Below are 16,182 nucleotides of genomic sequence, written 5' to 3'. Positions count from 1 at the left end.
GTTATCTTTTACATCACTGACCTCTCATGTTATACTGGGCGACAGTGACTCGGTAGGTAGAGCCGTCGTCTGGTTATCCAGAGGTTCCCGGTTCGATTCCCGCTCCTCCCGGACATGATCTCCATTGTTATGCATAATAATCATCTGTTCTGTGCGCAACTGAGGGAACATGTATGCGCGTGCGCGGGAGCGCGCGTGCACGTGGCTTGTAACCAGTTCCCATATTACGACTGCACCACTGGTGGTAGTGAAAGGGTTAACCTTCTGTAATGTGGTAGTGAAAGGGTTAAAAAACCATGCATATGTATATATTTGAATGGAAACGTTCCCAAGAAGTAGCCATTAGCGGTGGAGACATACTGTATAAATAACACCGATTTGCATTAACACTACCTGAGAAAGACATTTGTTACATAAAGGCCGCAGCAGCTGGAGACAATGTCTCCCTTCAGTGTCCTTTAAAGGTCCCCGACAGTGTGAATATGTACTGTACTATATGTTCCAAAAACTATTCCTGCTCCTGAGAGGAGAAGAGGACTGTCTGCCAGCAAACTAATCAGCGCCTGACCGATTTGGCCTCGGGGTGGACTTGGCGCTGCCCAAACATCCCACAGTGCACTGGGGGCGCTGAGCCCGACTCCACCTCCAGGAGATTATGCTCCAAGGCAGTGTTTTCTTTTTTCTTTTTTTTCTTCTGGGAACACGGATTTTCAAAAAACATATTTTCCCTCATAACCAAAAAGTGATTACTAAGCATGTGTGTAAGCTGAAGAAGCAAAACGCTCCCTCTTTTCAGATGACTAACATACCGTACAAATATCAATATGCCATTTGTACTACCACTTACCTATACACCTGCCTATAACCCATATAACTCTGTATGATATCATGTGCATGCTGTAAAAACAGTATATATATATATATATATATATATATATATATATATATATATATATATATATATATATATATATATATATATATATATATATATATATATATATATATATATATATATATATATATATATATATATATATATATATATATATATATATATATATATCCACATCTGTCTCTACATACCTGCACATAATCATTTTACATGTCTGTAGATACTATATCTGTACATATCCCTTACCTACTCTTACTAGTTACACTGCTGGCCAGTATGACTACTACCATAATTGTCTTTATGCCTGTATCACTATACATATTAATATTACAACACTGTACATACATCTGATTAGCACTACACTAAGTAGTACTCATTCATATATTTGATACCCAGTTTACACCTGTACATTGTATATTACTATTTCACTTTACTGTTACATTTGCACTCTGGTTGGATGAACTTATTTTCGTTGTGCTGTACTTGTGCTGTATGATGACAATACATTTTAATCTAATCTAATCTAATTTCTTCCATGAGAAGCTACATCCCATAATAAATAAATAAATAAATAATAAACCTCTTGAATCTTGAATCATAATGTCATATTATTCTGGCTCTGCCTGCCCTCTACTTATCTAATGATAACAACTTGCTTTCAGGGTTTCGCCTGAGAAACTATTTCCAAACGTTCCACCAAAACGCTGCTTGTACTCGACGACAGAGGATAACAGATCACATGCACTCGCTGTCCCTCGAGGGTCGAACACAAGAGGATGAAAGAACCCGTCTGCTTCGCCTCTGTCCTGCAGGTGTGACACAGGGCCACATCGTTGAACCCTTTCACTGGGACAATACAGAAGGTTAACCCTTTCATTGCCACAAGACAAAGGGTTAATCCTTTCACTGGGACAATACAGAAGGTTAACCCTTTCATTGCCACACGACAAAGGGTTAACCCTTTCACTGGGACAATACAGAAGATTAACCCTTTCATTGCCCCACGGCAAAGGGTTAACCCTTTCACTGGGACAATACGGAAGATTAACCCTTTCATTGCCCCACGGCAAAGGGTTAACCCTTTTTACTGTGACAATACAGAAGGTTAACCCTTTCATTGCCACGTGACAAAGGGTTAACCCTTTCACAATCACCCTACAGAAAGTTAACCCTTTCACTACCACACTGCAGAAGGTTAACCCATTTCACAACCACACTACAGACGTTTAACCCTTTCACTACCACACTAGATAATGTTAACCCGTTCACAACCACACTACAGAAGGTTAACCCTTTCACAACCACACTACATAAGGTTGACCCTTTCACAACCACACTACAGAAGGTTAACCCTTTCACAACCACACTACAGAATGTTAAACTTCTGTAGTGTGGTAGTGAAAGGGTTAACACGGACCTCAAACGTGGTGAGTCGTCTGAGACAGATACAAACACAACAGGACGACAACATGAAAAGAAAATAGCAAAGAGCTGCCTGTGGGAATTGTAAGTTTGCAATTAAATACGTTTGCACCTTGCTGCCATGCCTCTGTGTGTGTGCATGCATGTATTATGTGGATCCATGTTGATTGGAATTGTTAGTTAAACTAAAATAGTTTTGTGTCTTCCTGCCATGCCTGTGTGTGCATGGGTGTGTGAGTGCAAATGTGCACGTGTGTGTACATGCATGCATGTAACTTGTAAGTATGTACCATATGTATGTGTGTGTGCGTGTGCGTGTGTGTGTGTGTGCGCGTGTGTGCGTGTGAGTGTGCGTGCGCGTGTGACACAGCAGAGCTTGAGTCTGTATCCGAATCGAAATTCATTTGTCTGGTTTCTGGGCCACATGTTTTCTGGCCGGTGACCTTTCACCCTGTTCCTGTAATGTTGTAATCCCCCCCGGGCAACGATGTGATCTGGTGCCTCAATCCCCCCCCAGGCCACTCAATCCCCCCTGACCCACAGCCTGGTGTTGCTGCAGGGGACAGTTATACGCTACAGTGGTACATAAGAAAAGATGCTATACATGTTTACTATTAATAATAATAATAATTCATTACATTTATATAGCGCTTTTCTACACACTCAAAGCACTCCCCACAATGTAGGGTGGAAATTGCCTCCTGCACCACCACTGCTGGCAGCCCAACCTTGGGCTACACAGGCTCAATGGCTGCCATACACTGGCACCCAGCACACATCACACTACACAATGGCTGAACGGCCTATGAATTGAAATTCATAGTTAGTATAATTGTTAGTGTAACTGAGGGGTACAATTCCCTGACTGTATTACTAGATATGATACTTACTACCACTACCTTTGTACTTAATATTCGGCCACCCAGTACTCGGCATAAATATATTATGATGAACACTGTCACGTAGATGAAACGGATCCAACACAAATGTACGAATTAGAAATAGGTCTTTATTTCTACACAGCGATGGTGTGTAGAACAAGCACTTAATCAAATCAATCACATTTATGAATGGGAATTAGTATGCACTTTTATGGCAAGAGTATTCGTCGGTATATCAATAGAGAATGTCCAATCTCTGAAGGCGCAGGTGGTACATATACGACCTGGAATAGTTTAAGGAATAACAGCAATGATACTTTAATGATTATAGGCTGGATACACTAGGGGGGGTTAATCCGGTCGCTTGTAAGCCGACAGGAGTAGGAAGGGGGGGGGGGGGGTAGAATCCGGCTGCCTCATCCGGCCAAGGGTATCCCAGGTGAACCCACTGTAGTGCCGTTCAATGCGCCGGCGATCCTTGGACCACAGATGAAAGCAGGTGGACTCTTTGTGGGCCGGCGTCCTCCGGTCCACGGAGGAGAGACGTGAAGCGACCTCGTCTTGCAGAGCGTCTCCTCACCTTGCGTCCTCTCCAGGGGGGGGGGTTCCAACACACGGCAGTGTCGGGGGTCTTTATCCATGGAATAATCAACGTATACAAAGCATAATCCGTGCCGGGGAAGGCGGGCTGTCGTCGGTAGAATAATCCGGTATACAGGTCCACTCGCTCGTCGGCTCTGGGGCTCCTCGGGTGCAGCTTCACGTGGGGTCAACCACCCTGGATAAGCAGCCAGTTCTCTGCCCGAAACGATGGGGTACTGACTACGGTAGTATTCTCACCGCACGAAGCACTATATATTAACAGACTATTATTAGCTTAATAGACTACGTCCAACTCGACGATATAGTGCCAAATATGACTATTCAAATATTAATATACACGATGTCTCAATACCGATGGTAAGCCGAACTTGGCCTTACTCCCACACGTGGCGTCGCGGGGAGGCTTTACGTCTGTGACTCTATTGGAGGGTAAGAAACTGGACTGAAAAGGAAGTCCTACTTTAGTAGCGCAGTATATATACGCACTATGAACAAATAGTCCCATTAGTGGTGCGGTAGCCAGATTCCTACGCGGAACTAGGACTTGTTCGTACATGTTGAGCGGTACGTTTGAACTGGGTCTAGGGGGTATGGCAGCCTGGCACCAAGGTCTCGACCAATAGTAGAATGGAGACTATTATGGGATGTTCAGTAGGCTAGAATGGATATTCAATGCATATTGTACAAGGAATATACAAGGGATATCAAGGAATATTAGAGAATATACAAATACAATTAAATATATATATATAATAAATATATATATTCGGTTTAATCTGGCCCTTCACAACAGCCACCCCCTGATTGGTCCCAGACCTAATCAGTTAAACAGAGACAGATTAATCGCGTTGTCTATTTACACATAAGGGTTTGCTGTAGGGGTCAGTCAACTTCACAAAGTCATAGGGTTATAGGGTCATGGTCATCATCGATTGTGTCTGGGAGTCGGGGCAGTTCTATGAGCCTCGCCACGGGACGGGTGTAAGTGCGACCCTGGACGAGCACTTCAGCTGCTCGGACCTTGCCGTTGGCACCGGTGATCACTTTGCTTACGCGGCCGGCCGGCCACATAGCTCTGGGCAGTGATTGATCAATAATCATGACGACTGTTCCTTCTGTCAAATTGTCTCTCTCCTTTACCCACTTCTGGCGGGTCTGTAGAGACGGTAGGTAGTGCAGTAGGAAACTGCTCCAAAACTTGTCGGCTAATACTTGGCTGTACCTCCACATTCGTCGGCCGTTCGCTTCTTCAGGCCGGTACATTGTCTGGGGTAATGCAGGATCTAGCCGCCCCATCAGGAGTGTGTTGGGGGTAACTGGGTCGATATCCGCCACATCACTGGAGACATATCCGAGGGGCTTCGAGTTAAGTACTCCCTCAATCTCCGTGAGGACTGTCATTAGGACTTCTTCCGCCACAGTCTGGGCCCCAAGTACTGCGTACAGGGCTGTCTTTATGGAGCGCACTTCTCGTTCCCAAGTGCCACCGAAGTGGGGTGCGTTTGGGGGGTTGAATTGGAAATGAACCTGTGCTGGAGCGAGGTGGGTCTTAAGTTCTGGGCCCATAGCTTGGAAGCTCTCTCTCAGCTCTCTTTCGCCGCCTTTGAAGTTTGTCCCATGATCGGACAATAGGGTAGACGGTCTTCCTTTCCGTGATGTGAATCTACGGAAGGCCATAAGGAATGAGTCTGTGCTCATGGTCGGGAGAAGCTCGATGTGTATCGCTCTGGTGGTCATGCATTTGAATACAATACCCCACCGCTTCTCGGTTCCTCTTCCTTTCTTTATGTGCAGCGGGCCAAAGCAGTCCATACCCGTTGAGTGGAATGGCTTGTCACCGATTCGGAGGCGACATGGAGGAAGGTCAGCCATCCTTGGTATGCTGGGCTGCGCGCGCCACTTGCGGCAGTCTAGACATGTTCGCTGGAAGCGTCGTACCGCCTCTCTTCCTTGTAGGATCCAGTAACAACGTCTGATTTCCGCGAAGACTCTTTCTGCTCCTGCGTGATGTACATCCTCATCGTATTTCTTTATAATCAGCTCTGTGACCTTGTGTCGGCTGTTCAATACGATCGGGTATTTAATGTCATCCGGTAGATTGGGGGCTCTGCGTAGGCGACCACCCACTCTGATGAGGGTATGAGCGTCGCTCTCGGGGGCCAGATGAATTAATCTGCTGTCGGATGGGACGGGCTTTCCTCCCTGTAGACAGGCCAATTCATCGGGGAACGAGTCTCTCTGGGCTCGCTGCAGTAGAAGCAATTCTGCTTCCTCGTAGTTAGCTGCTGACATATCAGCGGGGGACTTGCACTCCGGGTGGTACCGCAGGAATGTTCTTTGTTGTGCACTCTCTATGGACGTGCAATCGTCTATGTTAGGGTCGGTGGAGGCTACGGTGCTCAATCCACAGAACACAGACTTCTTATTTTCCACCTCCTCTGGACTTGCTTCCCTCGGGATAGGCCTGGGCCACTGTCCTTCCGGGAGTCTTAGGAATGCGGGGCCGTCACTGTAGACATTGCGACGGGTGAGGTCATCCAGGGGCATCCCCCGGGTGATGACGTCAGCTGGGTTCTGTTTTGTATCAACGTAGCGCCACTCTGTTTCTCCGGTTAACTCTTCGGTTAAGTCTTGAATCTCGGTGACTCTGACTCCCACGAAGACTTTGTACTTGCATGAGTCCGATTTGATCCAGGCGAGTACTGTCGTGGAATCTGACCACAGGATTGTTCTAGACACCGGTATGGTGAGCTCACGTTGGATGAGCGTGGCTAGGTGCGCTCCGGCTAGGGCTGCGCAGAGCTCTAGACGTGGGATAGATTGTTGCTTGCGTGGGGCTATTCTCGAGCGGGCGAGGACAAATGCTGTGTAGATCTCTCCCCCCTTTTCTTGGGCCCGCAAGTAGGCTACTGATCCGTATGCGACCTCTGAGGCGTCACTGAAGACGTGTAAGTCCATTTTACATGTCTCTGGCCTCACCGTGGGTGGGAAGTAGCTTCGGCGCATATTAACGCCTGGGAGTGAGTGGAGCTCCATCTCCCACTCTCTCCAGGTGGATGTAAGGTGTGCGGGAATGGGGTCGTCCCAGCCCTGGTCCTTGTCCCACAATGCTCGTACAATCATTTTTGCCCTGGTGGTGTACGGTAGAATACATCCTAACGGGTCATATTGTCGGGCGAGTGTTGTGTACACACTCCGTCTGGTGGTCGGCGCCGCCGCCGGCCTTCCCTGCTCCGTAGTCAGGGGCTTGTGTCTGTAGTGAAGCGAATCTGTTTTGAATCGCCACACCAATCCCAGGGTCATCTCCTGGGCTTCTCCCGGGATTGTAGCCATCCAGGTCTCGCTGCTGGCTGCCTTGTCCTCGGAGGAGAGGCTGCGCAGTACTTGCGGATCGCTGCTGGCCCACTGCCTGAGATCAAAGCCGCCTTTGATCAATGAGGCACGGAGTTTAATCAGGAGAGCCTCGGCTTCTTCCTGGGTTGAAAGGCTTTGTAGACAGTTGTCTACGTAGAAGCTGTTCTTTACGCTGTGTCGGACCTCTTCGTCCGCTGCTGGGTCCTCTGCTACATGTTTCTGTAGTGCAAATGTAGCACAGCAGGGGCTGCACGTCGTTCCGAAGGGGAGGACTTCCCATTGGTAGATGGCTGGGTGCTCATCTCCTGGCTTCTCTCTCCATAGGAACCGTAACAGGGGCTTGTCCTCCTCTACTAATCTCACCTGCAGGAACATTCCTTTAATGTCCCCGCTGATGGCCACCTTTTCCTGGCGGAAGCGGAGTAGAACGCCGAGTAGGGAGGGGCCGAGTGTGGGACCGGGCAGTAACTCTTTATTCAGATTTTGGGATCCGATCTGGTAGCTGCAGTTAAATACTATGCGGTCTTTACCGTTGTGATGGACCTTGTGGTGAGGCACGTACCACGATTCAGTGGTCTGGTCAGCCTCTTTAATGTCCATCTTTGTGACGTGTCCCGCTGTGATGAGCTTCTCAATCTCAGCGCGGTATACACTCTCTTGGGCGGGGTTCTTGGCTAAGCGCCGCTCCGTGTTCAGCAGGTACCGTTCTGTGGCGTCTGTCTTGGCGTGGAAAGTAGGCATTCCTTCTCGCCGCAGGAGTGGCGTGGCGTATCTCAACACGCCGTTGACCGGGACTCTCTTGGTCCCTGTCTCGAGGAGGTGAATGGCGTAAATGTCATCTTTAGAGCGAATGTCTTTCTTTCCGTTCTTAAAGGGCATTTGTTCCAAGGTCCATAGCCGCTCTACGTGTTGCAGGAGTGCGGTTTCTCCCTCCGTGACTCGGGAGTGGAGACATCTAGTGGCTGTACTTCGGTTGAGAGATTTGGCGAGCGGGCCTTGGAGAGTCCATCCCAAACGGGTCTCGACTGCTGCAGGACAGCCTCGGGGTCCGGTATGAACCCGGTCTATCGGGACAATGAGGTCTGCATGGTCGGAGCCTATCAACAGGGTCGGCATAGCATTGTCTATGAGCGGGATCGGTAACTTGCGCAGATGTGCATATTTCTCCATCAGCTTGGCGACGGGGTATGTGTACCGCGACAGTCCTATTTCTTGGCTGGTGAAAGCGTCTGTAATCTGGTACCGTCGCTCAGGCTGGCCGCTTGCTGCGATAGAGAATGAGACATTCTCGCCCTTTATCGTCTTCAAATCTCGTCTTATTGTCCGAATTGTCATTTGGGTTTCGCTTCCCCGCAGCCCTAGCTGGGCCGCAGCGGAGGCGAGCAGCAGGGTCTTCTCTGACCCGTCATCGAGGACGGCGTAAGTGTCCAGGACTTTATTCTGGTAGCTTAGTGTCACACGCACTACTTTTAGGAGTACTCGGGCTCCACTGCTGCTGGCGGGATCGATGTACATGACGCTCGCTTTGCTTCTGGATGGTGCGGGTGAAGGGCGCCGTCTGTTACTGTCGTGAAGTATGTCCAGATGGGCTCCATCGCACTTGGTGCACCTTTTCTTTAAGCGGCATTCGGCTGCCATGTGTGAGCGCGCACAGCGAAAACAGCGCTTGTTGGACTTTATCCATTGACTTGCTTCCTCCGCGTTCAGCTTGGGGAAGGAGTCACATTGCGCTAGCCAGTGTTCTTTCTCACAGTAGGGGCACACTATCTTCCACTTCTCCGTTCTGGAGGGGGTACTGTGGCTCCTGCTGCTCGGTACTGACTCCGATTGGTGCATCACAGTCACCGATCTTCTTCCATCATTTAGTCGTCTGGTTCCTTCTCTGGAGCCAGGGGTGCTCCGTCCGAATGTATCTAGCCGTAGGCTGCTGACTTCTCTCGCCAGGAAGTCTGCTAGATCGAGGAGGTTCGGTTCGGGGCCATTCGGGTCTCGGTGGTCTCTCTGCCGCCTAAAACGCTCCTGTCGAGCGGGCGGCAGCTTCTCCAAGATCCTTTCCACATTTGAGTTGGCGTAAAGTTCATGCCTCCCCTTCTCTCTCTGCGCTCCCAACATCCCTACCAGGGACTGCACTCTGATGGACAGGTCGTCCAGTGCTCGATTGTCTATTGCTGGGGGTAAGCGGTCGATGTGTCGGATCTCCTGGATCACGTAATCCCATATGCGCCCATACCTCTGGTCCAATGCTACCAGCGCTGCTGTGTATGGGGTGGTGGAAGTCGCGTAGGCGAGCGCTATATTATGTGCGCGGGGTACCTTTAAGTGCTTCAGTAGGATGGCGTATTTGTGGCGTTCATCCAATACATCCGCCAACATGGTCTCCAGACACATGCGGAGTTCGGTATACTGGGCCCGGTTCTCTTGGGTGAAGTCGGGTACCATAGGCGTGCCAATGTATGACGCTGACTGTGGATACATCGGCGAGCGTTGGGGGAGAGGCCTCCTAGGCGAGTCTCCTCCCGCTCCTTGGTATGGGCTGGTACCGGCAGTGTACCATGGCCCGCTTGTCCAGGTGCTGTTCCTCGGTGCGGGTCGTGCGTCGTGCTCACCCGTGTATAGAGTCGGGGGTCTGTAGCGCAGCTCTGCGGGAGTATAGCCTGGGCTGTACCGGACCTCCTGGTCCGGTAGAGTACTGTGCTGTCGTCGGGCGTGGTTCTCCTCCTCTTCCTCTTCGTCTTCAGTTAGGTCATCCAGTGCTTGTAGTCTCTGGTTTAGCCTCTCCACAGGATATGCTGCTCCTTCCCGGTTGCTAGGTCTCGCTTGGACCGGTGGGGGGAGGTGGTCTGTGGGGGGTATAGACCTCGTCTGTTGGTCAAGTTCAGGGTTGTTTACTCGGCTAGGGGATGCCGCCCTGGAGGTGTGTCTAGACGAGTTCCTGGAGCCTCTGGCGGAGGGAGAGGGTGTTGTCCGTCTGATCAGCTGTTCTATTAGTTGCGCTTGCTGTCTGTCGCGCTCTGCGTCCCGTAGAGCACCAGCAGCTGCTCGCTGGCTGTCTGCTCGGTCTCGGGCCACATTCTCTTCTCTCTGAATGCGTCTTATTTCTAGACGTATATGCTCTTCTTCGCTCCGCTGCTGGATCTGCAGTCGGTCGCGTTCAGCAGCGGCGTTCAGGCTGATGAGGAAGGCCTGCTGTAGGGTCCTCTCTGCCTCGCTGGGAGAAGGCGGTTGTATAGGGGAGCCTTCCCTCGGGGTACTCCTTGCGGAGCCTTGGAGCTCTATCTCCACGGTGCTCTCCCCGTCTTCTTCCGTGCCGAGTTCTCTCTCGGTAGCGTTGTATTCCTCCCGGGACTCGTCGGGGACTACTTCTTCAGTACTGGCGGGGTGTGAAGTCATGTCTGGTTCCCACTGGTCCCCACCGTGAACTTGGTCAGTTACATTAGAACCCGTAGGGGTCTCTATGGTCGGGGTAGTCTGGGCGTTGGGGTTAGACATACTTTTACTTTCTAGTTTTACCGCGTTTACTGTTAGTAGAAGACTAGGTTGTTGACTGACAGCGTAAGCCTCTAAGTACTGAGGGAGCCGTCGTTCGCGCTGCGGGCGTTGGTTAGGAGGATCGTTTCGTGGAGTGTTCATCATAGGCCATTTCAATATTAATAACACTATATTAATATTACACTGATTACCATCCGGCTCGAAGGACCAATTGTAACTGAGGGGTACAATTCCCTGACTGTATTACTAGATATGATACTTACTACCACTACCTTTGTACTTAATATTCGGCCACCCAGTACTCAGCATAAATATATTATGATGAACACTGTCACGTAGATGAAACGGATCCAACACAAATGTACGAATTAGAAATAGGTCTTTATTTCTACACAGCGATGGTGTGTAGAGCAAGCACTTAATCAAATCAATCACATTTATGAATGGGAATTAGTATGCACTTTTATGGCAAGAGTATTCGTCGGTATATCAATAGAGAATGTCCAATCTCTGAAGGCGCAGGTGGTACATATACGACCTGGAATAGTTTAAGGAATAACAGCAATGATACTTTAATGATTATAGGCTGGATACACTAGGGGGGGTTAATCCGGTCGCTTGTAAGCCGACAGGAGTAGGAAGGGGGGGGGGGTAGAATCCGGCTGCCTCATCCGGCCAAGGGTATCCCAGGTGAACCCACTGTAGTGCCGTTCAATGCGCCGGCGATCCTTGGACCACAGATGAAAGCAGGTGGACTCTTTGTGGGCCGGCGTCCTCCGGTCCACGGAGGAGAGACGTGAAGCGACCTCGTCTTGCAGAGCGTCTCCTCACCTTGCGTCCTCTCCAGGGGGGGGGGTTCCAACACACGGCAGTGTCGGGGGTCTTTATCCATGGAATAATCAACGTATACAAAGCATAATCCGTGCCGGGGAAGGCGGGCTGTCGTCGGTAGAATAATCCGGTATACAGGTCCACTCGCTCGTCGGCTCTGGGGCTCCTCGGGTGCAGCTTCACGTGGGGTCAACCACCCTGGATAAGCAGCCAGTTCTCTGCCCGAAACGATGGGGTACTGACTACGGTAGTATTCTCACCGCACGAAGCACTATATATTAACAGACTATTATTAGCTTAATAGACTACGTCCAACTCGACGATATAGTGCCAAATATGACTATTCAAATATTAATATACACGATGTCTCAATACCGATGGTAAGCCGAACTTGGCCTTACTCCCACACGTGGCGTCGCGGGGAGGCTTTACGTCTGTGACTCTATTGGAGGGTAAGAAACTGGACTGAAAAGGAAGTCCTACTTTAGTAGCGCAGTATATATACGCACTATGAACAAATAGTCCCATTAGTGGTGCGGTAGCCAGATTCCTACGCGGAACTAGGACTTGTTCGTACATGTTGAGCGGTATGTTTGAACTGGGTCTAGGGGGTATGGCAGCCTGGCACCAAGGTCTCGACCAATAGTAGAATGGAGACTATTATGGGATGTTCAGTAGGCTAGAATGGATATTCAATGCATATTGTACAAGGAATATACAAGGGATATCAAGGAATATTAGAGAATATACAAATACAATTAAATATATATATATAATAAATATATATATTCGGTTTAATCTGGCCCTTCACAACAGTTAGTATACAACCTGATCTTGCTTAAAATATGTAAATAAAGTACTTATCGACCACAGGAAAAAGGTACTATTGTAAGTAATATATTGACGTATTTACGAAAATTTACAATGTGTACATATTACAAATAAGTACTATATTGACATATTTACAAATAAGTACATAATATTACATATACAATTTTCAACGTTTTCAGTTTTCAGAAAATGTTTAAGTTCCCTGCTGGGGAACCTGGGACACTCGCAGGGGAGGTAAGTGCCTCAAGACTACCAAGACACACTTCTCTGATAGCCTCGCCCAAACATTAACCACTCTAGTGGTGAGAGCACTCGCGCACAACCACAATAATTGTTAGTTCGACTCCTGGTCGCACTGTTTTGTTTTGGACTTTCGCCAAATTGAAATGTAAATATATTACTTATACAATAAGTAAATATTTTACTCATGGCTACAACATGAAGTACATTGTGGACCTTTTATCTTGTGGTCGATTAGTACTTCATGTACATTCTTAGATAGTTTTAAAAAAAAATTACAAAGCAAACACCCTGGATTGATAAAGCAAATGCACGCACTGTGCTAATGTGGATAATTGAAAGCGAAGTCATCAAGAATAGGGCTAGAGCTTGGATCAGCAATCTTCCCACCCCTAGGCTGCTCTAGTTCACAGCAATAGTATAGATTATAGGAAGTAGCATCAGATTGATGGCAGTTGGTTTAGTAGAGTGAAATAGAGTGTGACCCTTTTTGCCCCAGGGCAGGCGGCAGCCAGATTGATCGCTGGGTTGCACAGTAACGACACTCAACCAGTAGGGGCACTCAGGTCACACCAATGTAAACCACATCCATGACCTGGAATTGCAATGAGCCCTTCATATTGCAATACTTGCTGGTGGTATTTGCAAACCAAACTTTTAATGGCGTCTCTCAAATCAACGTGCGGTACCGTTAATAAATTCATTCATTCTTAAACAAGAATAAGAGTCACACTAGAGGACTTTTTGGCAGAAAATAAATTTTCGTCTTCTACCGACTGGATTTATCCTTAAGAACTTAAAAACTATTGGTGATGAGGTACACAGCAATTTTACACACATGTTAAATATAAGTAAATAGGTGGGCGGCTGGGTAGCGCAGTGGACTAAGCACTCGCCTACCACCGCAGAGACTCTGGGATTGAATCCAGCTGTCAGCGGTACCTCCGGCTTGGTCAGTCGTCCCTACTAACACAATTGGCAGTGTTAGCGGGTGGGAAGTCGGTGGGGTATGTGTCCTGGTCGTTGTAAACTGCGACTCCTACTGGTCTGTTCAGCAGGGAGGGGATCTGGGGGAAATAGCATGAACCTTACGTTCCCCCAGTGAAACTCCTCGCTGTCAGGTGAAAAGAAGCGGCTGGCTGACTCCACATGTATCGGAGGAGGCATGTGGTAGTTCTACACCCTCCCCAGGCCGACAGTGGGGCAATGCGCGCATAATGTTTAACGTTATGATTAAAGCAGTGATTAAGCGGTCAACCTCGTACTGTCATCTCACCAGTCCTGTTCACTCTGTACACCGACGACTGCAGCAGCTCAGACCCTGAGATGCTCTTCATCAAATACTCTGATGACACAGTCATCGTTGACACCACCAACTCCAATGACCGCATCATTGGAGAAATGAACAGGTTCGCAGAGTGGTGTAAGAACAATTTCCTGGACGTAAACCCCAGCAAAACAAAGGAACTGCTGGTGGACTTCAGGCGTGACCCCACAACTCCCCCAGCTCTGGAGATAAATGGCCAGAAAATAGAGCGCGTTGAGGAGTATAAATATCTTGGCACCACCATCGACCATAAGCTCACCTTCAAGACCAACACAGATAACATCCACTCTAAGTGCCAACAGCGACTGTTCTTCCTCAGGAAGATGAGGAAGCTTCTGGTCCGACCATCAAATCCTGCAGGCTTTCTACAACTCCTTTGTGGAATCGATAATGTCCTTTAACATCACATCATGGTTTGGAGTGATGCGCGCCATCAACAGGAAACCTCTCGACAGGGTCGTTAAGATCAGCAGCAAGATAATTGGGAAGGACCAGGAGCCACTCAGCAGCATCCACAAGAAACGGACAGTTAAAAAGGCCTCCCAAATAGTTGAAGATAACACACACACCCTTCACACCCATTACAAACTAATGCCCTCAGGCCGTCGATACAGAGCTTCATCATTGAACAAAAGGGGCTTAGGTAGCTTCATGCCAACCTCCATCAGACTGCTGAACACCTAGGTCTGGTGGAGGCCGGACTCCCCCCCCCCCCAAGGACTTTGGACTACTTAAAATAGACTCCCCCTTCCACCTGATGGACATATACTATGTACCTGTACTACTATTATTTATTATGTATATACATATAGAACTGCTCCACATGGTTTTTAATATATCATGCTTTAAGTACTGTAGTTTTAATGTAGTTGTGTTTTTTTTATATAGTGGTCTTTTTATTGTAGTTTAAAAAAAAATTATATATAGTGGTGAGTGTCTATGTATTGTGACTGTATGTTTGTCTTTCAACCACTGCACAAATGAAGTTCCGAAAGGAAAATAAAGTAATTTGAAGTTTGAAGTTGAAGTTGAAGATTGTACTGAAAATGCCAGGTGCACTCTCAGACCAGACAACCTTATTGTACTGTAAATACTGTAATAAATCGATGCATTTCAGCGGATCTTGGTACAAGATTCTAAGTAATGTTGTTGTGTTTACTGCATGTGAAGTAGACTTGTGGGGACTGTAATTGGTCATTTTTAATGTGATTTGGAAAGGTGATGACAGATTGAGGCCAGGTGAATAGTAGTAGTGAGGTGAAACGTCCTGCCGTAATATAATCTTATAACTTATCTTGAATCTTGTCTTAACTAGAGATTCAGTGTTGGTAGGCTGGCTACCGAATGTGTAAATATCTATGTATTACAAACATTTATTTAAGGTTTCTTTTCCCCAATGATTGTCTGATGTAATCTGTACTATGGTTTTCAATCATAGAAATTCATATCAGCTTAAAGGTGAACTAGGGAGCCCTGAAGTCTATCACATGCTTCCTCCGATACATAGGAGACAGCCAGCAGCCTCTTTTCACCTGGCAGCGAGGACTCTCATTGGTGAAGTGTAACGTGTGGGAGGTCACACTACCTTCACCATTTCCCTCCCTCGCTGTGCAGGCGCCCTGACCGACCTGTAGGAGTCGCTGTTTACAACAACCAGATTACCACCCACCGGCTTCCCTCCCGCTGACACTGCCAATTGTGCCAGTATGACGACCGGCCAAGCCGGAGGCACCGCTGACAGCCGGATTCGATACCAGTGTCTCTGCGGTGGTAGACAGGCGCTTAGTCCGCTGTGCTACCCGGTCGCCCTAATTTCACCCATTTTTTAAGAATTCCTGTATGTTATTCTTCTGCCACAGGACAGTTCAGTCCAGTGTTGTAGTCGAGTCACTAAATCTCGAGTCCGAGTCGAGTCTCGAGTCCCGAGTGTTTGAGTCCGAGTCTAAGTCCGAGTCACCAAAGAAGAGTCCAAGTCGAGACCGAGTTGAGTCCCCATTACTCTAGTGACTAGAATCTAGTCTGAGTCCAAGTCCAAGTCATCAAGGTTGAGTCCACTCCACTCTGGCAGTCAAAGAGCTGACATACACATAAAAAAAGGTCTACATTAAACATAAATGACACAGCGGTCACCATTTCAAAGGGAGTTTATTTACTTAGTGACACAATAGCCAAACAAAATTAATGCATCAATATCTTATGCCAAATGATTAGGGCCTATTACAAAAAAAAGAACTGTATTAATCAATTAACAAGTCCTCGTCTGCACCTTCCGAGTCCGAATGCAGTCAATGCTCGAGATCAAGTCCAAG

At 47.9% G+C, this 16,182-nt stretch overlaps 1 protein-coding gene across 1 annotated transcript in view; it reads right to left on the bottom strand.

Annotated features, from left to right (window-relative positions):
* LOC311232239 (FERM and PDZ domain-containing protein 4-like) overlaps window positions 1–13,907 on the bottom strand; it is a gene marked incomplete at both ends in the record, with an annotated part of 183,105 nt that extends 169,198 nt beyond the window's left edge. Inside the window, one exon of the mRNA XM_084318977.1 lies at window positions 13,812–13,907. Coding sequence (XP_084175103.1) covers window positions 13,812–13,907 — 96 coding nt within the window. The remainder of the gene's footprint in view (window positions 1–13,811) is intronic.
* Window positions 13,908–16,182: the final 2,275 nt, after the last annotated feature.

The sequence above is a fragment of the Notolepis coatsorum genome, assembly GCF_963971535.1.
Source record: "Notolepis coatsorum genome assembly, chromosome: 1".
Taxonomy (NCBI): Eukaryota; Metazoa; Chordata; class Actinopteri; order Aulopiformes; family Paralepididae; genus Notolepis; species Notolepis coatsorum.
Note: the sequence above shows the minus strand (reverse complement) of the source record. Positions and strands in the feature narration are given on the sequence as shown.